Source organism: Myodes glareolus, chromosome 1 (genome assembly GCF_982192425.1).
Source record: "Myodes glareolus chromosome 1, mMyoGla1.1, whole genome shotgun sequence".
NCBI classification, from domain to species: Eukaryota; Metazoa; Chordata; class Mammalia; order Rodentia; family Cricetidae; genus Myodes; species Myodes glareolus.
The window spans coordinates 106,945,814-106,970,881 of record NC_142026.1 but is presented as its reverse complement, the minus strand read 5'-3'; the positions used below and the strand labels follow the sequence as shown (position 1 = coordinate 106,970,881).

The 25,068-nt window shown below is 38.7% G+C and overlaps 1 protein-coding gene across 15 annotated transcripts in view; it reads left to right on the top strand.

Moving 5' to 3' along the window:
- Ptprk (protein tyrosine phosphatase receptor type K) overlaps positions 1–25,068 on the top strand; it is a 534,789-nt gene that overhangs the window by 283,036 nt on the left and 226,685 nt on the right. For all 15 annotated transcript variants that reach the window (XM_087911293.1, XM_087911268.1, XM_087911261.1 and 12 more), the window contains exon 6: positions 4,965–5,139. In XM_087911293.1, coding sequence (XP_087767419.1) covers positions 4,965–5,139 — 175 coding nt within the window. The remainder of the gene's footprint in view (positions 1–4,964; positions 5,140–25,068) is intronic.

The following is a 25,068-nucleotide window of genomic DNA, read 5'->3' as shown; positions in this document are numbered from 1 at the left end:
GTACCACTGTCAAGAAGTGCCGCTCCCTTTCCTGATGACTAAGCATTCAAACATATGAGACTGTGGGGGTCATTCTCATTTAAATTGTGTCTATCTTCAGGACTATTTGAGTGCACAATGATAAAAATCACATTTATAGAATATATTACATTATCAAAAGTTCAAATTATCAAAGTCGGTAAATACATTCTAAAAATATTTTATTGTGAATACTTCTGTATCAGCATCTATGACACTGTCCACAGGGATCAGAATTGAGAAGTCTGTAGAATAGCGTTGAGGTGAGGAACCGAGGCCAAGAGATCGGAAGCAAACCGTGTTCAGATAATAAAGTAAATGAGCAGAGATTAATGTGGATGTGGATGTGGGGGGAAAGAATTGCGGAATGTCTTAGTTGGGGTTTTTATTGCTGTGAAGAGGCACCATGGCCAGGGCAACACTTAGAAGGAAAACATTCAATTTGGGTGGCTCGCTTACAGTTTCAGAGGTTCAGTTCATTGTCATCATGAGGGGAAGCATGGCCATGTGCAGGCAGATGTGGTGCTGGAGCTGAGAGGGCTGCTGTTTACAGGCAGCAGGAAGTCACCTGACAGTCACACTGAGGGAAGATTGAACAAAAGAAACCACAAAGCCCACCCCCATGGTGACACACTTCTCCAACAAATCCACTACTCCAAATAGTACCGCTCCTTTTTGGGGCCATTTTCTTTCAAACTGCCACACACAAGTAATTGTGATTCATGGGGAAAATATCACGGTACTAGGTGCTGGTTTTGTATGCATTAAGTACTTAGGGAGAACATTCCAGGTGCTTGGAATGCCTTTGACCAGCAGACTATTCGGAAAGGTAGTGTAGAGTCCTGGATGGAGGGGTGTGCTCTTGTGCAGGAGGATCTGGGAGGCAGGACACAAGATAGGAATTGTTTTGCAGAAACAATAAGGGTAAGTGGCAGAAATAAAGGCAGAGAACACTGAGAGCCTTGCCAGAGGATAATGAGAGGACTGCAAGAGGCTGGGCTCCTGGGAGAGGGACGCTCTGATGTGTCTGTCTTCTAATTAGAAAGATTGCGTGGAGATGGCCTGCTAATTGAAAAGGAAATGAACCTAAGATTTGCATGTGTAATGATTGTTTTTGTCTATATGGTTTGTGGATGAGAAAGAATTTAGGATGACTTTCAGGGTTTATATTTCAGGGCTTTTGAATATTAGCTGGTTTTTCTTCCTTTCTTTTTTTTTAAATTGAAAATATTCATTTATACAGTATATTCTGATCACTGTTTCCTCTTCCTCATCCCCTCATAGATAATTTCCACCTTCTCACCCTTATAATTTCATGCTTTCTTTTTCTTTCTTTCTTTAGAAAACATATATACCATTAACAAACCAACCAGCCAACCAGAATATAACAGAACATAGAGAAACCCCAAATAAAAAGGAAAAAGCATGAAAAAGACATACACTTCCCGAGAAATACACACACAAAACTATAGAGAAGGAAAAGACAAGTAAGGTTTAAAAAACAAAACAAAAGAAAACAAAAATACCCCCAAAATAAATAACCAACAAATTATTAAGAGGAAAAACACCTCCGAAAATACCACTGTGTTGACTTCTGCTGGGCACGGGGCTCCCTTATGTGTGGTTTCTATATCCAGTGAGACTCCTTTAGTGAGACACTAATTTCTTTGCATGGACTGTAAATTGGTGATCGTGTCTGGGTTAGGGATGCAGGCTCCTATCTACTTCCTTTCTCAACAGTGAATTAGACCTGTATGGGCTCTCTGCATGCTCCCACAGTCTCTGTGAATTCATATGACGTTCGGTACTGCTGTGGCTGGAAGGCACTGTTTCATTGGTGTTTCCATTCCCATTGACTCTTATAATCTTTCTACCTCCTCTTCCACAATTGCTCCTCGAGTCCTGAGACTAGAGATTTGGTGGAGATATCCCATTTAGTGTTCCAAGATCTTTTACTCTCTGCACATTGTCCAGTGGTGAGTCGTTGTGTTACTTCTCATCTCCTGCAGAAGGAAGCTTCCCTAATACTGGCTGAGAAAGGCATTGGTCTACAGGTATAGCAGAATGACATCATGAATCATTTTACTACTGTGTTACTTTAGCAGAATGATATTTGGTTTTGCCCCTAGGTCCATGACCTATCTACTCTTAGGTTCTTGACCACCTAGGCACCATCAGGCATGGATTCTATCTCATGGTGCCGGCCTTTTATCCAATCAGATGGTTGTTGGTTAGTTCCACAACTTTTGTGCCACTATTGCAGCGGTCTGTTGGGCTAGATACATCACCATTGTAGGTGGAAGGGTTTATAGTTGGGTTGGTGTTTAACTTTATCCTCACGTACTGTTCAGAGCATCTTCCAGTACCATGAATAGTAGTCAGCAGTTAGTGATCGGACTAGAACACTAGTCTAGTTAGGTATCAGCTTCACTTTCCTGTGTTTAATGAAATAGGAAGGTGTTGTCTTTAGCCATAGGCTCTCAATTTCAGTTTCTGGAGAGCAAGTAATAGCCTGAGTCCTTCATGTTTTCTGTGAGGCCTCTTTGGTCAACATCTCAATTGAATATGACTGATGCACTGAAGGTTTTGTTTGGTGGCAAAAGGGGTCTAGTTGGGGCTTTTTCTCCCCTGCTATTTGGTGATTTCTTTCAGATTTCTTTCACATAATGTAAGTTTCCTGAGAAGGTTTTCTTGATAAACAAGTCTTAAAATCAGTGGATCAAGAAAGAATTAACAAAATCATGAATGAAAATATAAAGACATAAGTGAGACTTAAATGTACATATATTCTTATGTTCAGATAATTGTATTCCATAATATTCATGTTTTGAGAAGTTTGATTCAAGAAACAGTGAGGTTAAAGACTTATAAAATTATCAGACCCTGGTTTTGACCCCGTCCCCAAGGAAAAAAAGAGAAAGAAAATTAAAGCAATATAATAAATCTTTTGTAATATACAGAAGTTCCCCAAACCTTTCAAAATGGTCATTCATGTACTCACGCTCTAATTTAATAGGAGTAAATATTTTGTATTTTGTGTGTTTATGCATTCCATTTGTCAAGGCTCCTTCTTTGCCTCCTTCCCCCCATTTTCTCTCTCTCCTTCCCTCTCTCTCTCCTTCCTTTCTCCTTTCCTCCTTCCCTTCCTCCCTCCCTCCAGTCTATGTAGGCATACACATATATTACCAGCCAGAGGGATGTGGGAACCAGTGAATGTTAAGTAATTGTTAATTTTCAAAATAAATTCCTGAGGTCACAGTATCACAGTGATAATGGGAAAACTGCTGACCACAGACTGTTTCACTCTGAGAAGTGAAGACATGCCAGGAGCACCATGAGAGACTGAAGCACCAGCACTTGTGCTGTGTACCAGCTCCGTTCTGCTCCCAGTTTACTTCCTTAACTGTGACTTTGCCTCTGTGGATGGAGAAAAACTCTGAGAGTTCGGATCTCCCTGTAATTTGATTGTTCCCAAATAATGCCAAAGTCAACATTCAAATATATTTTCTTACTCACACCTATGCACATGATCCAAAAATAGGAGTCTAGAAGTGGAAATGCTGGGGTTTGAACATTGCCCACTGCTTGCTTATTCCATTTCCTTGTTTATTTCTTTCTGTTTTGTAACTTAGGATAACCTTGAACTTCTGAGCCTCTGCCTCTAAGCATCAGGTGCAGAGATAAACTGTGTACCTCCATGCCTAGGTTATGTGATACTGGAATCAAACCTGGGCCTTGCTAATGCTAGGCCAATACTCTACTAACTAAGCTTCAACCGTAGCTCCATCTTCCATTTTCTTAAAGAGTAATCAGTCATTTTTAGAAATAATTCCTAGAGAAGAAGGTGATGAGCAGTTCCATGCTGTTTTACCTACGTGTAGTTCTTTGGCACAATATTCCAAGTAATTTTAATCCCGTGGATACTTAGAAATTCACCAATGAGACATGAGCTTGAGCTCCTAATCAACTGCTTCTTATAGTTAGAGCTTTCCTTTGACTTGTATCTGTATTTGACATAGACAATTTTAAAATTTGGACTGATGGCTCCTTTCATTGTTCTCAGACATGTGCCTTTAATCTTTTTGTAGCCTGTCTAGTTTTCTACTGGGTTGTTTATCAATTTTCTTATTGAACTATAGAAGATCTTTACATATCTTAGCTGTTTATCTCTTTGTTGTTACATTTTTTGACAAATATCTCATCACAGTCTATGTCCTCCGCCACTTTATTTATGGTGTCTTTCAACATATAGAAGTTATAAATTTTATTATAGTTGAAAGTTACCATCATTTCCTTTATAGTTTATGCTCATTGGTTTTGTATGAGATACTGTGATACCATAAATATATTCCCTACTTTTTCATTTTCAAACTTGACAGGTATGCTTTTAACATTTAGGGTTTCTTTGATTACTTCTTTAAAAAGTATAAATTGGGTGTCATTAATCCTGAAGCGATAGTAGTTTGCCATGAGCACAGATTTAAGGTTGACTCTCAATCATTAATAAGAATATTGTTGTCATTGTGTGGCAAGTCCATGCTATATATTTGGAATAAGAATGTATATGGCATGGTCTTCATCTCCCTGGGGATGACTGTAACATTGTGTGTGCAGGATGTCTTGGTAGTACCACAAAGAAAAAAATCTTCTTTATCCATAAAGAGGCCATGACTCATTTTCCATCAGCTCTTTTGTTAATGTGTCTATTTTGCCATAGTAACTTTATGGAAAACTGAGAACATAGAACCAACTATACATCCTTTTAAGATTCTGATATCTCTTTTCCCCTACTACATGACAAAGGTGAAAGTCTATGGGTCTATGGCAGCCATCTTCCGAATAGTTTAGTAGCCAGAATTATTTATCATAGATATTGCTTTGCTGAGATACTTTAGATTGATGGCATGGGGAATAGCCTGTTTCTAAAGATTGGTTTCTGTTTGCAGAGACGCAATGGAGAAGACATACCCGTGGCTCAGACAAAGAACATCAATCACAGAAGATTTGCTGCCTCTTTCCGATTGCAAGAAGTGACAAAAACCGACCAGGATTTGTACCGCTGCGTAACTCAGTCAGAACGAGGTTCTGGGGTCTCCAATTTTGCTCAGCTTATTGTGAGAGGTAACACTTCCTGCTTTATGAAATTGCATGCCTTTATTTGAACTGAGAAAGTCTGTAGACAAAGTGATTGGTTTGTAAACCACTGTATTCTTCATTGCAAGTCACTATTCCGTATCATTAGCAAAATTCTGATAATGTCAGTTAAAGTGGAGCCTAGTTTTAAAATTGATCAGTTACTTGTGCAACCATTGTCTCATCAAATGAAATTTGATTCTGCCACGTTTAATGTGATGAAACATATACTGTATTTTCTTCCGTATCACCTAATAATTTTCATCCCAACGTCAGAGATTTTCCCTCTTGTTTTAGACATTCTGAAGGTACAGCTACAGGGCTTTATCCCAAGAAGTGTTGTAACAACAAGGTCCCAGGAGATATTACAGGTAGAACAGTAGACATTATCAGGAACCAATCTCTATATTAAATGTTTCATTATTTCTGGTCTTTTTTCAAATCTTACGAAGTCAGAATGAGTTTTTTCTAATCTTAGATGCTAAAGTTATTAGAGGAAGGGAGAGCTTGACATATTAGGCATCTCTGTTGTGAATTCAGAGAAAGTATAGACAATGTCAAGATCTATATTACCTTTATTAAAATTATGATTTGTCATTTATCTCAGAGAGTGATTTAGGCCAGAGGTACACAGTGTAGGGAGAACACAGAGATCCTGGGACCATGACCCTTGACAGTGGGCGCTGTAGGAATCTTATGTACTCATGGGCACCATGTAATTGTGGCATTTGTTTCTGTGAAGATTGCTCTTTTCGTGAAAGTGGTTTCACAGTTTCTTTGAGGAGCTGACAAATGAAATACAGTCAGGGAAAGAGGATTAGTTTCATGAAGATTTAGAAGCCAAGGAGCTTTGTTGAATCAAATATCAGGCAATCTTGACACAAATGAAAACCATGTGAGGTTGTGTAAACCTCAACATGGAGACATCTGACCAACCTAGGGGGAACTGAACTCGAAACTGTGCAGAGCCATAGGGGAGCCATTTGTGAATGAGTCTTCCCTGAGTCAGAGAAATATAGGATGAAAGTACCTTTCTAGAGTTATGTAGCTAGGAGAAGACGTTGGGTAAAACATACATGCATGGGCATAGAGAGATCACGTTGTGGCTAAGAGAGCACATTGCTCTTTCAGAGGACCCAAGTTCAGTTCCCAGCACCCACATCAGGTGCCTCACAACTGCCTATAATTAGAACTCCAGGGGATCCAACCACTGTCCTCTGACCTCCTTTGGCAACCACACTCATTTGCAACCACCCTCACACATGTGAATATAAATATAAATAAATCTTCAAAGAGAAAACAACAAGGAGAAACTGCAACAGGCAGAAAGCATAGCACATGCCATAGCCCAGGAGCTAAAAAGAAAAATGAGATATATTCATATCTCATTAATCTATTTTATAATCTTGATGATGAATAATTGTTAGGAACATTGTTTGGTGATGTACTTGATTCTCATACATTATTCTTTAATAACTATAGAGGACAGGAAATTAAAGTTCAGGTTAGTTGATATTACTCCCAGAATCATAACAGTATAATACTTGACAGAGCCAGACTGCATACCCTGTTTCTTGTTTCTTAGTGATGAGTTTCTTCTTTACCAAGTCAGCTTACTCTAGCATTTACAGTATTTACTAATCCTCTTCATCTCTTATATACCTTGCTGAGATCCTGTAGCTCATGATAAACAAAACAAATGTTGATCTTTGCAGGATGAATATGCTCTTGGCTTCAATGCAACCTTCCTTATAGCTGCATTGTCTCATATCACCTGCACAAGTTCACAGAATGATAGACCCTCTTACTAGAGAGTAAGACAACATCACACTCTTTTACAGCCTGTCTCAGAAAGATGACATCCTATACCTTCATACTGAGCAGTGCTTACTCCTTAGTGTCAGTCACATTTCACCCCCTTTCATGTGAGTCTAATTCACCGGTGTTGGGAGCCTTTGCTGTCTCTTTTGTATGAGTCTAATTCTGAAGACACAAGATATACTTGATCATTCTTTAGCTATTTCACAGGCTAAAAGCACCATGCTCACTGCATCTCCCAAGTCCTGCACAAGAATACAACCCTAAAAGAAGTAATACCTGCTTAGGGCGCTTAGACCGCTTTTGTACAATCTAACTACTACAACACGTAGTAAAACATGTGAATATATATGTATATGTATGTGTATATGTATATATAATGTATGAACAAACACACAGAGTTACATATACACTTCTTTGTTTTCTTTTCTTTTCTTTTTTTTTTTTTTCAAGACAGGGTTTCTCTGGGTAACCTTGGCTGTCCTGGAACTCATTCTGTAGACCAGGGTGGCCTTGAACTCACAGAGAACATACAGTTCTTAAGGAGGTGTCCCACACTGGATGTATGGGATGCTGATGTAAGACAGGTGATAGTTTTATCTATATCCTTTCCATTTACAGATAGGCTATACCGATTAATGGAATTTTTTGCTTATTTATTAAAAACACTTGTGCTTAGAGCTTCAGTGTTTGTAATTCTCTTTTTCTTTCATTTATTTATTTCTTGGCAGTGCTAGATATGAAAGCCAGAACATAAATCTCAATCCGGCAAGAACTGAGTTATGCCCCTGTTACTTGTTGCTTGATTTATAATTAAATTTCTATCATTTTATTGAGGCCTAGTTTTCCTTAGTTGGTGGCAAATACATTGTTTTAAAAATAGCATTTAAAAAATAATTCTTACATTTCACACATTTAATATTTTTGCTTTCATAAAAACGACTCTACTTGTCATCCATTTTACTTTTAGGTTTTTTAGGTTCCATTTAGGTTTTTTGTTATGCATGTGTTAAAGTGTCGTAGCTCTTTGGATGTATTGGCTGCACTTTTGCTAACATTATAAATACCCTTTTGATTCTTTTGTCAGTTTCACTTATTTTCAACATATTTTAGGATCTGCATCAAATATGTGCAGGTGATACTTTGCATGTCTTATTATCTGAGAATCGATATGGAGGAATACATTTCCTTATTTGTCCAGATAACCACAAAATAGATACCGAGGACTCAAACCATATCCCTGGGGGTCAGCTGTCTGATTGCTGACCAAACCCAGGCTCCTGGGGATTCAGCTGTCCTGGTACTGAAACAATGGGGAAGATTGGCCGTGGTGACAGGACCGATCACTCAGTGGCACATTTACAACTGATGTCCTGCTATATGGACACAAAAGATGGTAATTTTAAAGGAAATTTTTGGGGCAGTGATATGAATAGTCTTTAATGAGAGTTGGCATAGTGGTGCCTGTTGTCAAACATGGCCCATGGGTAAGAGTTTATTAGTGCATTTTCTCTCAAACTGGAAGTGACAGGACATGCTTAAGGCTTTTTTTTTCTTGTTTGCTACAAGTGAAAATTTCAGTGCAAAATCCTCATGCCGAGGAGTATTGATCTATGTGCTCCCAGAGCCACGGGAATAGCAGAATGGGTTGGCGAACAGAATTTACTTTGCCATAACTTTACCTTTGCTTCCAGACGGTTTTGAGTAATAATAACTTCTGCAGCTTGTGCAAGCCGATCTTTACTGACAAAGAACCTTTTGCACATCCGAGACGAAGAAGAGATGTGTTTTGCTCAGTGATGCTATGAGTTTAGGGAGTGATGTCTGGATAAAGTGTTCAGAAGTAGTGTTTGCTAGCCTCACGGTGAACGCTAGCCTTCATGATGACTCTGTGTGGTGGTTGCTTTTGTCCTTCACCGTTTCATACTTGGGATTCTTTTCTTTTCTATCTAAATCTCATGTCAATTTTCATCTGTCCAAAAAACGATCCACTAAACACTTAGAGAATATTTTCTTTCACATTTTGCATTTTAAACTTCTTATTATCCTAGTCTACATTCAATATTTTTTAGTTTTATATAATTTTGGGGAAAGGTCCCTTGCATCTTAGGCTGTTTTTCAACTCCTTCCTGGTTCTCCAGCCCCCAAATCCCAGGTGAGAACGTAACAGACATCCACCATCATACCTGATACATTTAGATCTTAAGTTTCTTTGTTTTAATTGAGACAGAGTCTCACTATTTAGGCCTGGTTATTCTGAAACCCACTTTATAGGCCAAGCTGGCCTTGGCACACAGATAACAGCCTGCCTCTGCCTTCCAAATGTTGGGATTAAAGGCAGGCATGACCAGTGCCTGGCCAGCTTTTAAAAACTTTAAATTACAGGGTTTTTTTTGGTTTGGTTTTATAGTTGTTACTGTTTTGAACTTTAAAATTTCAATCTATTTTTAGCCATTGCAAAGTATTCTACAAATGACACCTGTTCAGTTAATACATTTCTCTAATCTTAGTGAATAAGTCCACTCTAGTTATGAATAGGGTAATTCTTAGTATCTTGTACCCAAATTCATTAAATATTTGTATTCAACTTACTTATCGTTGGTGTTTGAAATTGTGTGGCTGATATTGAGCCTCAAGGTAAGACACGTGACACATTCATTGACACCTTTGTCTAGCTGGTGTGGAGGAAGGATACTGGGCTGGTTGATGCAGTTCCAAAGGGCCTGGGCTCTTTGCAATTTGTTACTGTGATGTCAGTGATTTGGATACCAGCATAATTAAATGCTCTCTGATCCCATCCACTGGTCATGAACATAGGAGCAGTGAGGGAGAGGCATAATAGCAACAAAGGGTGCATTAAAATGAAAAGGCCACAGCAAAACATGTCCCTTTATATGCTAATTTTTAAAAGTTAATGCAAAATTATCTTTTTTTTTTAGGGGACTGGAAAGATGGTACGGTGGCTAACAACACTTGTTGCTCTTGCAGAGAAACCAGGTTCATTTCCCAGCTTCTACATGATAGCTCAAAATCATTTATGACTGCACTCCTAGGGGATCTGTTGCCCTCGCTTGACCTCTGTGCACCGATCACACAAACAGTCATACATGCAGACAAAACAATAATGCATCTAAAATAAAATAATAAACTTAAAAAATTTTAAGAAAGGGAATTCCTGTGGGGACGTGAAGCACAGCTGAATGTTGGAAGCCAACTAGACTGTTAAATGAATCAGGAATGAACTTGTGTGTGCACACAGGGTTCTGGAGTACAGTGTATTCAGAGTGGTTATTCATTTTGTTTAGAGAGGCAGTAACCAAGGCGACATTTCCGCAGAAGGCAGAGTATGGTGGATCCCCGAGAGCATACAGAGTATAGACTATGGCAGTGTTAGAGACGGGTCTTTCACGCGAGCTCCTCCAGGCTGTGCAGTGATAGTGGACTTACTGTTCTACTGCCATTTATCACTTGTGGAGAGAAGATGTCAACATTAGTACAGAATTTGGATGTGAACGTTAAGACCGTTTTTTATTGCAGTTATTTGTAGGTTTAAGTGCAACTTATTTACTTTAATAACTAGCATTATCATTACGTAAGCTCAGCAGTGTTCTCAAAACTACCAACACAATGGTTTGCTGGAAGTGAAAGCAACCAGGCTGGGTGAGGCTAGAGGAGGGATGAGGAGTATCTTGCCCCCTCCGTCCTGTGGGTGGAGAGAAATGGACCAAGCATTTCCTTCCTATGGTGCATGAGCTGTTGTTTGCCTTCTCAGGTGAACTCGAGGCGCTGCTTTTACATTTGGCTCAAAACATTCACTTTTTACCTGAAAAACGAGTCTTGTTTTTGTCCAATATTCTTTTTCTGTCTCTATCATCTCTCTGTGCATACTAGTTAAAAAAAATCACTTCTAAATATTTCATTTTTCTATTAACAGCAATGGCATCCAGGCAGTGGAAAGAATGACATACTTTACTAATACTCCTGCTAGCTGGTGGTTTAAAGGCCATGGAATTTCTAGCTCCAGACCGTCAGCAGCCTGCTTAATGCCACAGGATATTGATTTTTTTAACCAGTTTTCATAGTATAGCTGTCAAACTTGTGAATTCATACAAAGATCTTTTTTCTTAATGATGACTTTAAGATCCCCCTTTTTTACTTATATTGTGAGAAGATCTTTTTTTTTCCAATTTTTTGGAGGTTGTAATCTAAATGCCTACATTTTATGAAATCTGAATGATGACGAAAGTTATAGAGTACACTGATAAACTACCTGTTAATTTTCCTTCTCTCTAATGCTCTTAGAAAGAGAGGAAAAGCCATACAGTCAGCAGGTACCAATTGTTCTAAGTTTATAGGAGATTGGAAAGTTTCGTAGCTTAGTTTTTTGCTCTGCTACTGTACCCTTGAAGATGATAAAGGACGCATTTAGAGTCTCCTCTCATTCCGGGTACCTACTTCTGATTCAGGAGTTTCACCATTCGAGATGGCTGGCACACATCTAAATTCCAAATGAGCCAGAGATCATTCTTATTTCAGGTACTGCACCGCTAGGAAACCAGAAGGCAGTCACAGATTTGAGTTGCTCTTATAATCAGTTGGAGGGATGCTTCTCTAAATTGAAAAATATTAAAAAGTGTAATAGGATCTTCATTCATTGAAAAGTAATTGGATTTTCTAGAGAATATACTCTTCTCTAGAACGTATACACTAGCCTGTAGTGCTTTGCCTGCTTATGTATACCACTGTTCCAAACTCTATTGCCTAGTCTCCTGATAGCTACTCTCTAAAATCGTAGCATGCAAAACACATGTTTTGACCTAGTGTCACCGTTGTCATTTTATTTACTTTCTCTAAGTTCATTTCAAAAATTAACATGCCTCATGAATCCTCTCCCAGAGGGCACCTGCAAGTTTTTCTTAGGGTGATTGACTGGTATGAAGCACTAGACAATGTCTAACTGGGAGCTGCAAGCCAGTGCTCTTTGAACTGAATCTTTAGGGAGCTTGGTTTGTGACTATTCTTTTTAAGAACTTACAAAGAATCAGAGAGGAAGCGCACCACTGACATGCTAAATAATTATTTGTGTACATCTTGAGGGAATTTGATTTCCAAGCATAGGCTGTAGGTCTTTCCTCTGGAGCCTTTTAGCTCCCCGCTCTTGGAGTTGGTGATGAATGTAATTGGGACTGATGTCTACCAGGGGACTTCTTCTCCTTGAGCTAACAGTGTCTTTGTTCTTTATAGCCTTCTTCCTCTTCTCTATTTTCCTTACCCTGATCTCAACCCCAAAAGAAAACAGCGAAGTCGGTCTGTGCTAAGGTTTCAATCTCTCTGCCTTCCTTTGCCAAGTCATTGGGAAATCGACTGTCAGCCCTTATCAAGTCTGCAAGAGAAAAGACCAAAACAAACAGTCGCCTCTGCCTGGCAGCATCTATAATGTAATTCAATAGGAAAATACAGAGTTACTATCTTGGCATGGAATTTTGACTTAGATTTTGGTAAAATTTATAAATGTGAGAGAGAGAAAAAAAATCCCTAACAAAGCAAAACCCAACAAAACAAAACTGAAAAGCCCAACCAAAGCAGACATTGTATTAAGGTCTCTTGTTAAGCACTAATGTAGTCAGCTATGTTACTCTATGTGAGTCCTGTAGGGTGTTAATTGGGCAGAAGTCCTGTAACTGAACAATGGAAATCAGCCAGTAATGGCAGAGAGATAATACACAGTGTTGGGAGACTTAGTGGGTTAACGTGGTGATTGAGCTTATTACACTATTGCTGTATTTCATTGCTTGTTCTTCTTGGGTCTCTTCTACTTTCTCCAATCCTTTGTCTTCACCAGAGTCAACAACACTCACTCTGCCTCTCAGTCCTTCAACCATGGGTGGGCTTTTGTTTGGAGTTTTTAGTAGGAATCATTTGTCAGTGAAATGCTTGTGTCCTCTTGAAAGCTGGGTAATGTGCATTCATTCGGCTTCGTAGTACGTGACCTTTTATTAAGACTAAAGACCCAGAAAGCAGAAACACATTCAGAACTCTTACAAACCTAACCATGAGAACCAACTAAACATGCACTTGGATATTATGGTTAATATGTCTATTCTAACCTGTTTGGTTATCATAATACCATAGAAACCCACTTTCTTTCTGAGTTAGTGTAAGTGGATTTTTGTCTTTTCTAGGAAATGTTCAGTTGAGCAACAATTGAAAGCCAGGCTGCAGTCGCTAACATAGATAAACATTTACATTTCTGTTAGATCTCAGCAGGGCTTTTGTTTACATCAGAGTTAGGAAGTTTTAGAAAAAGAAACAGATTTACCCTTTCAGGATGAAGTACTCAAATTTGAGACTGGGGCTTCTTGTAAGGGTAAATAGAAGGACAAAGGTGACAATGGCCACCACACTTAGATCTGTAGTACCCTCTTTCTTTGCAGCAATATCTTCACTCTGGGAATTCTCTTTTAGAAAAAGCATGGCTTGTAAATGTGTTCTCTTCTCTTGAGCAGTATAGGGAGAGGATTTTTTTTCTTAACTTTGGGGCATAATTTGCAAGAACACTTAATGCACACTAAGTTTTACTTTCTGAGCCTTAACCTAGAAGAGCAAACATCTTGTTGTTTTCTTACCGTGTTGCATGGTTTGGAACCATATTTAAATAGAAGAACACAGAATTCGTGATTATATTAAAATAAAGTAGGGGGCACAATGATTACCTCTGTGTTTGTTAGGAAGGATCTGTACCCACAGTTTCTATCTAATTACCCCACTTGTTCCCTGGCTATTTCTGTCATCTTCAGATACACACAGTGTATCTTACGTGACCTGCCATGTCTTAAAGTGACTTCTCTTCATATTAAGTTAAAAAAGAAATCCTGGCCACAGTCCTTTGTTTGCCATGCAAAAACACCAAATGCTTTCCCTCTTGAATACAGCTGGAAATTCCTTTCCTGTCCCCATAGTCTTTAATCAACAGGGGCATACTAGGCTCTCTCACAAATCTGCTGTTGATCGAGTCCTTTCCCCAGTCCGTCCATCCTTAGTTCTTTCTCCTCTTTCCGTCCCCCCCAAATACAGCTCTTCTTTCATGGTCTTATTTCATTCAGATTTGTAATCATTTGTTCATGTGCCTGGCACCCAAACAGTCATGATTTTTCCATATGAAATAGGATTAATTAATTACATAATTTTCCCTCTAAAGTTGTTTAGTTATGAAAAAAATCATTATTTGATGACGATTCTTGGTACATTAGTTTAGAACAGTCCTATATTCTTTGAATTCTTGAAACCACAACACCAAAGAAATAGTATGTATTATGTGATGATTTCCACATAATCTGTATTTTATTAAGTCGGCTCTGGGTGCCCAGACCTCATTCATTCTCACACAGCATTTTCTACTGTCTCTTTACTTCTTCTGTATGATTTTTCCCTCCCTCAGGAACAAAAGAATGTCACTGATTGAGCCTTTAGAGGCAGGGCAACCCATTGAGGATCCTTCTGAACACTGATAGGTTTAACAGCTAAAATAACTAGATGTGCCAAGAAGAAAAGCCATGGAACACACATATTCTTGTGGATGAACATGAAGCATGAGCTGTCATAAAGTATTTTCCAGGGAAGAAACTAAAGGTGTACCCAAAGTTGTGCTATAAGCCTTCCGGAGGTAGAATGTAAAAACCAAAATCTTCACATATATTTGCTATTCTAGGAGGCCAAAATGGGGTGTTGTGTGTTTGTATCTGTCATAAGGGAGACTAGGATATTCTATAGTTTTTAGCATGATGGACTTCAGGGACTGAGTTCAGCAGGCTGACAGTCCCCAAAGCTTGAAGTGGTGAAAGGTCATGGTGGAAGGAGTGGCATGGTGAGAATGGGCACTGCTGCCTACTTATGGCAGGTATATTGGTCACATGGTGTAGTGTCAAAAGAGATTCAAACTTAGAGCCCGAGATTCCAGTTGAGATCTGGTGTTGTGGACATTAATTCAGAAGACTTGTACAAGGGCTTATCTCAGCAAGTAGATGACGGTTTTCATTGTAAACTTCTAAATTCGGGTGCAAGGAACGCATCAGGCTCAGAGTATTGGGGTTTGTGTGTCATGCTCAGACTGACTACAGGTTATTGAATGAGAATCATACAAAGTGAATTCACAGTGCATGCTGAATGAAATTCTTTGTTTTAACTTCTGTTTTTAGAAAATTTTACGTTGTGAGATCTCATGGTAAGTGCACATATATTTAGTTAAATGGAATTTTGTAAATAAAAGGATGCTTAGAATATCTTTATCACCAACATTTGCATATTCAAACACAGGCAAGTAATGTTTAAGTTTGTGTTCCTCAGCCTTCCAAATAAACTTCTGGCTGAATTAAAGGCTGTCTGTTTGACTTATGCCTGTAATCCTAGCACTTGGTAGAAAGATTGGATGAGCATCAAAAGTTTAAAACCAGCCTGGTCTATATAGTGAGTCTCATGCTAGCCAGAGTTACGTAGAGATTCCTTGTCAAAGAAAAACAGGGGGAGAAATGTTAAGTAAAATCTTTTCACTGATTTTTAAAAAAATAAAACTTTTTATTGCACAGAAATGAGGTACATTCTGTAGAGAGTTCACCTTTGTCTGCTCTTCAGGATTTGATTGTAGCTGATAACAATATGTTGTCTTCTCTTCTAGCAGGTTTTTTTTTGTTTTGTTTTGTTTTTAAAGTCTGGATGTGTAGTGAGATTTTCCTTCTAGGACTTTTGGCCCAAAGCATTTTCATATCCTCGAAGAATGTCATTCAGTTCAGCAGGTGGTTTGGAAATATTTACTTATGGGCAGATAAAGAGTTTCCACCTGTCATAATTTTCCTGTGTTAAAACTCCCCCTCGGCTTGACATTTCGGGGTTTTGTGCAGGATTGCTGGAAAGCAGTTACCATGACCAGGCTGCCTGATGCTCAGGAGTGATGAAAAGCAGAGTGTTTGGAATTCAATATGGACGACAGAAATGCGAGGTGTCAGGGAAGCCATATATTAAAGAGAATTTGAATTGGAAACCGAATCCCCACCTGCCATTGGGAGCATTTTGATCATTTTGATTTATTGAACTTTTATAACAACATTCAGATGGAGCTGAATTAAGAACTTTCGCCCAGGACAGTTTATTGTACACCATCCACTATTTCACTGGTATCATTTTTGAAGGTTCTTGCCATCTGTGAAGGGAGAAAGGAAGAATAGGAAGAGGGTTTGGTTTATATGACAGTTTATCCCTGTGTTGATGAATATCACTTTACATTTGTTTTTGTTTGATTCTCTTGCTGATAAACATGGTTTGTGGTGTCAAAATATTAAGTTATTTAAAATTTTCGGTGCTTTCCAAGCATATTTGAAGCAGTGATAAATAGTTTTCTGGTCTGAACAGTGCATGTCTTACACGGAGAAAGAGAGAGCGTGAGAGAGAGAGGAAGAGAGAGAGAAAACATTTTGGGCATTTGTGCATTTGTTTTCAGATGTGGTGGATAAATATTCACATAGAAAAGCTGAGGTATGCTGAAGCCTAACGGAGGAAAGTGCATCTCCTTAGAACTGTTGGAATTCTGTGCATCAGTCCTTTTAAAAATCGTCTTTCAGCATCAGCAGCCCTGCGTCGTCTGTGCTCAGCAGTGGCTGCTGGATAAAGAGAAATCAATTACCATTAGAGAGGCACTCGAGGTTAAAGGCATTACTGGTTCGCACTTGGTTTTGCAGCCATAAGAGGACACGTCGCTGTGAAGCAGGAATGACGGAGAAGATGGATGAGACAGAGTTCAAGGAGCAGTAACGTGAGGGTCCAGGACTATCATTCCAACCTGTCTACGCAGTCATGATAGATGGTTTGGTGGCAAGAAGTAATAATACCAAATGATGAAAGATACATCTCAGCAACTTGAGCCCAGCAGACTGTTACCTGTTGGAGTTCTGGGTCCTAATGATTCCTGATTTGCAACCAAACAGGTTGGCTGCGTTTAGCAACCCGGCTTTTTGGCAGCTGTGAAGGAAGCCAGTAGCATATCAAACACTCCTGCACATTGTAAATTTAATTACCTCATATTTCTGCATAGTGGATGTTGACAGGAACTTGTAAGCTATGCTAATGTGGGAGGTAATTTGTTACCTCCAGAAATCACTTTCCTTGTGTCTTCTGATCATTATCATGAAACATGATAAATGATCTAGTCCATGAGGTATAAATGAAAATGAAATGGATAATTGGATTCTATGTCTAAGTTGTGGCTGGAATAGTTGCAGCGATTATAATTGAATTTATCTCATAAAAATGCACTGGGCCGTCTATCAGTGACCTTTCATCCTTTTGAGCCTCCAGTGTTCTATGGAACTGGTCTTACAGTGCTTGTCGACTAGGTCATAGATTTACAAAATAATAAAAAAAAAAATCTTTGTATTTTAAAAGTATCTTGTTAATTCCAATGAGTACAAACAACTAATGCTGAAGCTCCTACTTTAAGAGTTAAAATAGCGTGTTTTCCTGTTAGCAGCACCTTAATCAGATGGTTTGGGTCAGAGAGGGATACATTAAAACTGTTTTGATGAATCCCTTTATCATTTTCAGCACATCCCTTTCCACTGAGCGATCGAAGCGTGCACTATTGCTGGCCTTGTGTTTACTGTGGCTCTTAGAAAAAAAAAACCAAAAAACCAGAAACTTCAATGTATCCACTTTAATAGAACTGATTTTCAACCCTACCCTGCTTTTTATCCCATTTCACCCCTTCTTTTATTTCCCTTAAATAGCAAACCATGCTTTGTCTTGAACATCAAAACGGTTTTGGATCTGAGCAAGTGACCCAGTGTGGAAAAGGCTCTCTGTCCAAGCAAGAGGACCTGGTCTGCATTCCCATGTAAAACCTGAGCAAGGCGGGCAGTGTCAGCCGGGAATCCCTGTCCTGGGGAAACAGACAAAAGAATCCTCAGGGCGTCCTGTCCTGTCACCGTAGCTCAAACTCCAGGTTCAGTGGAAAAATGCTGTGTCAAAAATTCAGGTAGTGGTCACAGGGAAGCCAGCAGTGCTGATTTCTGGTATCCAGAGGCACACATGCACACATGGGCAAACACACGCTTCTGGAGTCTCACTCAAAGCTCACCAGTTATTTACTCACTGATGAGAGTTTAAGAAGTGATAACATATATTAACATTTATTATTAACATTGTGGTTGTTCCCAACTGAACAGATAAAACAAATAGCCAGTAGTAGCTGCCTCTGTAGTTGTGGATCAATTCATCTTCAGCATTGCAGTGTGCTATATTTTCTGTTCCTCTCTTTCTTCTGTGATCCTCCTTCCCTGGCTTTTCTTCAATAATGTTCAAAGCATTTTTAATAATCTGTTTTCTTCCTCATTTATTCTCATCTAAGGGGATCTGTTTGGAATTGAATTAGTGAAGCACTGAAATTTTCTTTTGAAGTGCCCTGCCAGTCAGTGAGGCATGTCCCCAGGATCTTCTCTTCTCTTCTCTTCTCTTCTCTTCTCTTCTCTTCTCTTCTCTTCTCTTCTCTTCTCTTCTCTTCTCTTCTCTTCTCTTCTCCCCTCCCCTCCCCTCCCCTCCCCTCCCCTCCCCTCCCCTCCCCTCCCCTCCCCTCCCCTCCCCTCCCCTCCTCTCTTCTCCCCTCCCCTCCCTTCCTCGCCTCTCCTCTTCCCTCTCCTTCCCTTCCCTGCCCTCCCCTCCTCTTTTCTCCTCTCCTCTCCTCTTCTCTTTTCTCCTCTCCCTTCCCTCCCTTCTTTCCTCCCTCCCTCTCTCTCTCCTCTTGATTTTTTAGAATATCTTCTTTTTCTCTTTAGTAGTATAATTATAACTCATTGTTTTATTCCAGTAGCTAAGTGATATAATAGGAGATAATGGCATGTGTTCTTCTCTCTAGTAAATTTAATAAAACAGACATGTTGAGTGTAAGGTCCCATCAAAAAAACTTACCAAAATTTATTTACAATGTGCTATATGGGGTGAGAGATGTTTTATGTGCACTTTTTATCTAGTCCAGTAACAAAACATTAATATTCTTGATTCTTAAGGAACCTGAATCTGATAAACAGACTTGGTTCATGTGCCTAAGGGTCCAGGCCCAGGCTGTGTCTCAGGCCTTAGCACAGCCATTGCTTTAGTTTCATCATGGATACGTAAAAACTTAGTAGATTTCTTTAAACTCATCGGGAGGTATTAAGATCACTTCTGATAGGAAGATTTAATAAATGTGAATGGTGACTGAACCTTTTTATTACCCTCCCCCACAATTCAATTGCTCTGGCTTTTATCATACTGCTTTATTAAACTCTATCAAGGTATTGTTCGTAATCTTGTATTGCCCTACCAAGTAGTGTCAGGATTCAGATCTACCACTTTTGCCTTCCTTATTCTCCATAAAGGAACAGGCACTTGGTCTTATCTTCTCTAAATCAAGTGGCAGGCATTTTAGTGATTGTAGTAACCAGATCCTGGTGAACTAACAGAAACACAAACACGTCCTCCTGTACCTGTGCACACTCATATATACTCTTGTACACTTGTGTGCAGTTAGCCTAGATTCCAGGAAGCTGTGTGGTCTCTGCTATAGTCTAGGCAGAAAGTAGCTCGAAATCAATTTAAGGAAATTATGAACCGAGGGTTACTTCTCCTGATGGAATTCTTTTATTTTAGAACATCTCTGGTGGCAGAGAACAACAACTCAGCCTCTTGCTGAAGTTATATTACTTACTAGATAAGAGTATCTCTCCAACTTATTTCTATTTTTTTAAACTTAATTTAATATTAATGCCGAAAAGCTCCTTATATTGGACAGTGGTGGTGCACAGCTTTAATCTCGGGAGGCAGAGGCAGGTGGATCTCTGAGTTCAAGGTCAGTCTGGTCTACAGAGCCAGCTCCAGCCAAGGATGTTACAAAGAGAAACTCTGTCTCTAAAATACAAAAACTCCCTTCCCTTGTTGGCTTTGCTCAACAAAATGTGGTCATTTGAAATAAAAATCTCAGACTCTCGTTTGTTATTACCTTTTTTTTAAATAAAAAATTATTAGTCTCCCAGTATCATAGTGTATTACCCTTTGGCAGACTTGTTGTTACACTCTACCCAATGGTGTGCATTTAAATGTCACAAACATCACTGGTATAATCTACTCATTCTGTGTTGCAGAATTTGGAAGTCCCCAGGGGATGCTTTTTCTGTGCCATTGACACTTTGGCCCTGTTCTGCGACATCTTAGAATGAACAGCTTAAAGTGATTTAGACTCCTGCAGATCAGAAACATCTGGCAACCTCTGTGTGCACATTCCTGGCACTTGGGCTCTGATAGGTTTTCCAGTTAATTGTAAATATAACATACTTAGTCTTAAGCCCCAAGAAGTAATCTAGGCTCCAGCAGTCAGAGGGTGGGATGCCTGGCCTTTTGGGAGATGCCTCAGAAGTCTCTTTCCATCTCTTGCCTAGGCTCTACTTGAGGCAGGATTGAGGTCACTAAAACTTCAAGAGTTGGAGCAACCCCAGCTTCCTAATTGCAGTACTAAATGAGAATGTGTGGGGTGCTATCACTCCCCAGTGATGATTCTATTGAATGCCTCTGTTTCATTTTTTCTGTGGTGTTTTTAATAATGGAATAAACAGAAAGTCTAGCATACTCCACACACCCTAGTACATTTTTCTTATGATTTGAACATCTCCTAACTGGGACAACTGTGGGTATTGATATCTTTATGACATGTACTTTTATTCAGAGGAAAATAAAGTGAAGAGTTTTATCCTTTTAATGTGATTTTCATTTACATTTGAAAAACAAAAATTACTTTTGAGAGAGGGAAGTAAAGTTCCAATTAATACCTTTGAGCAAACTGTCAGGCTTTCTGGTAATGCTACATGTGTTCTTCAATTTCTGATTTGTGAGCTAGCTGCCCTAACATGTCCAATGTTAACGTCATCACTCAATCTCAAAACACAGACATGGTGACGTATGTTGCAAAAATTGAAAAGCCTGAAATTTTGGATTCAGAAATGGTGTCCTTCACTTATAGTATGGAAAATGCTGAGTGCCATTGGATGAAAATGCAAAAAGAAAGATTGCAAGAAAACACACAATCTAGTCTCCTCTTCAACTGTGTCAACAGCAGGCTTCCTTTCTCAGTTCTTTGCCTATCGATCGATGAAGGTTCTGTGTATATTTCTTCAGTGGCCATGAAAATATTAACATACTGTTTCTTGTTATAAAACTTTTCCTTTTGAAAATTTTCAGTTGGTGGAGATAAATTTTTGGCGTGATATGGAGCTTAGGGGTTAAAAGAAAATATGACTTTTCAGGATTAGGAGCCACTTCAAGCCCGTATTTTTAAATCCATGGTATCTGTCAAAGTAGACTTGAGGTTTTTTTTTGTTTTTTGTTTTTTTTTGGAATGTCCGGTGTGAAGGAATAGTACACCCTTCAGCTTTAAGTGTGAATTCTCGAAAGCTTTAAAAAAAAACCACAAAATCTAGGCGTTCTTTCCTTTTACTGATCAGAGTACTTCCCATTGTTTGTGTTATTTCAGTACTTTAAATATTGGTATCCTGTTATGATGAGAACGTTGGGGGTATATGAAGGAACTGAAAATGAAAGGTCTTTGGCCGACTGGCTTGTCACGTTAGTGTAAAATGTTATTGATCTGGTAGCTTTTCACATGATTAAACACCTTTAGTATATCATCAAAAATATTACTTTATCCAGCACTGCATAATTATTCCTGCTTACCTCCTGATTCCACTGAGTTATACAATTCTGTCTACTGATTTTACTGTTAATTTCATCCTGGCCATTGGAAACAGATTTTTGGCCTTCAAAAAAGGTATTCATGGAATTGGAGGATGGTGGTAATCAGTTCTCCATTGCTATAATGACCCACTCTAGGCTAAATCCCTGTAAAGAAAAGAAGCTAGTTTAGCTTATAATTTGGGAAATTGAAAGTCAAAGCAACATGCTCCAAATTTTGCGAGGAAACTGCATGAATCCTCTGAGGAGATGACATAGTTGTGTGTGTGTGTGTGTGTGTGTGTGAGAGAGAGAGAGAGAGAGAGAGAGAGAGAGAGAGAGAGAGAGAGAGAGAGAGAGAAGAGAACACATGCAAACAAACACACTTATGTACACATTTCTGGTCTTACACGTGAAAAAACTCAAGAGTTCCTGGATCTGTAACTTAGTCCCTTATAGGAACAGTGTCCTCCTTGACTGAAGAACTTTCCAGTAGATGCCCTCTGTCTCTTAAACGTCCTATAGCCTCGCTCACATTGCTCGTCCTGTTAAACGCTTCTTCCCTGCTGATAAATTCTTAGCACTAGTGCATAGGAATCTGTCATCTCGTCTCTGATCGTTATTCCAAACACCTAAATAGCTGTCATTAGGAACAGCTTACCTTGAATTAATGACCATAGTGGATGTATTCTCTTCTCACTGGAAACACTGTTTCCGGATGGTAATCCAGAACCCTTAAAGAAAAAAAAAAACAATGGAATGCATAATTTATGTTTTACTATGACTATTATTGTCATTATGAATTCTCAACTGGAGAAAATGTTTGACAGTTGCCTTTGTTCATTATTTGTGATGAATTTATATGTGATGAAAGTTTTTCCAAAATTATGTTGGACTCTATAAACCAACAATCTAGTTTATTCCACCGTATAATTTTTCTAACAAATTGATTTATGCTTTTTGAAATGAAAATGCTTTTTTTTAACTGCCTTAGAGTTACTAATATTTCTATAACGTCTGTTCTCTTACGGAGACAGTGCCCATGTCTCTCTTATGTAATGTTCTTGTTTAGTTGGCTTTACTATGTCATTAGGATTATTTTCATAAAAAAACCAAAGGCCGCCATTTGTTGCATTAGAAGGAAATAACTGTTGCCTCTTCCTTCATGAAGAACCTATGTTGTACCCATGTAAGTGATGTAAAAGTATCAGTCTAATGGTCACATGTCTTAGTGACCTGGGGCAAGTAAATCTTGGAATTTTGCATGCCTTTCTGAAACTCAGGGTCACCATTGTTCGCAGTGTCTCCTGATTCCATTGGTAATCTCAATCACTATAGTTGGGGTGGGGGAGAGTGGAAGCCATCTGTGTAAGAATCCGTTAGCATGAATACCTCATGTATCATTTTTAATCAGTTTGGAATGAGCACAAATGATGCATTTATCATGAACATATACTTAACACATTTTATTACAGTGATTTAACACCATATAGAGTGTTTAGACCCAGGAACAAGTTGACAAACCATGTACTTGGTTACACTTGATGTGGAATTCATTAAAACCCCACAAACTTGAGGTTATAGCTCATGGGATATCGTAATAAATTTTTTACATGTAAAATATTCAGAATATCCACCAATAATATTTTTCTAGAATTTACACATATACATCACATATATATATATATAGGTATAAATAGTTGTTTATAACACAGTAGAAAGATCATAACATTGTAAAAATTAAAACAAATTTAGTAGATCCAGCTATTCGTTGTCTTTTAATATATATCAATATGAAATGAATATAAACAACGTTCTTGGACTCCATATCTTTTGTCCCAGTGAAGAAAGGCCTGAAAGCCTGTACTGTGTGCCCTAGGTGTATTGAACATGCTACTGCAATAAATTGACATTTATTGCAATTGTTCCAGTTCCCCTCTATCCTCCCTCCATAGATTTTCTTCTTCTCCCTCATAAAGGTGACTGATGAGATTGTGATCTGCTGACCTGTTTATGTCTCTAGGCTTACAGGGAACTCAGTGTAGACTTGATGGCTTTTCTACTTTTACTACCAAGTTGATTGTTATTCCTGGAACTACCTGGATGCTCTTTCCTTGAAATGCTGGGAGCAGTTTGAGCTCTGACAAAGCTAACTTGAGGAATTAAACTACAATAAGAGACGGCTTCTGCATCAATTACCACGTGACACATTCGGGATCCCCTATGATTTTATTATAACGTGTCACGTCATTGATTTCCATGTCAATTATAACATTGAGAAATGCTTAGTAAAACTATTAAGTTATTATAATAATTGCAAATTCTGAGTCAATTCCTTGCATAGATGGTAAACAGAAAAAAGGGTAGTGTATTGACAAAATGAGATACAAATTCATGTTCATACCACAGTGTAATAAACTTTATATGCCAACAGTTCCCTCATTCTTACCTATACCATAGATGTGAATTTTGCCTCAGTTTTTGCTGACAGCTCTAAAAGACCACACTGCTCTGAGCCTTTTTATTTCAACGAGGTATTAAAGTGATTGCCACAATGTTTTCAAATCGCAGTGACTGAAACACCATGGTAGTACATAGGATATAAAATCCAGTATGCAAAATGGGTAGTTTCATCACCAAAGTGATTCTTTGTATTTGAGCACTTGAGGCTGCCCGAGAGAGCAGCAGCCTGGGGAGGAAAAACCTGATCCTTCAGAGTGTGAACACACATCACACTGAATTGAGATGAAGAGACACTCCTTAATATGAAGAATGGAAATTTAGCCTAAGAATTTCCTTCTAAGCTTAACTACATATGTATATATGTAGGTATGCGTGAGATATTGTATGTATATGATATATATGTGAGATATCACCTCATTATACTACAGTATAACATAATATATGATACATTATGTATGCACTATTAATAAAAACTCAGGGCCAGATATTGCGGTTCAGCATGAAGACCAGAAAAGAAAAACATCCAGCCACTTGCTTTGACCTCATCCTCAGTCTGAAAATGGTGATCCTTTCCTCCAGGAAACCTCAGAAAGAGCCTGAGCCTGAGTGCTGTTTCCTTCCATTTTATAATCCTTTCTAGTTCTGGGATGAAGGCATGCATCACTCGGATTAAAGACATACACTGCCTGGTTTCTGTGGCAATCTAGAGTGACAACTGGGATGAAAAGTGTGTGTTACCACTGCGTGGCCTGTAATGCTGACCAGTTGGGTTGTTTTACTCTCTGATCTCCAGGAAAGCTTTATTTATTAAAATAGAATGAAATGCCACTACGTATGATATAACATTATATTATAATTTATGACATAACATTTATTATATTATATCAATAATTTAGT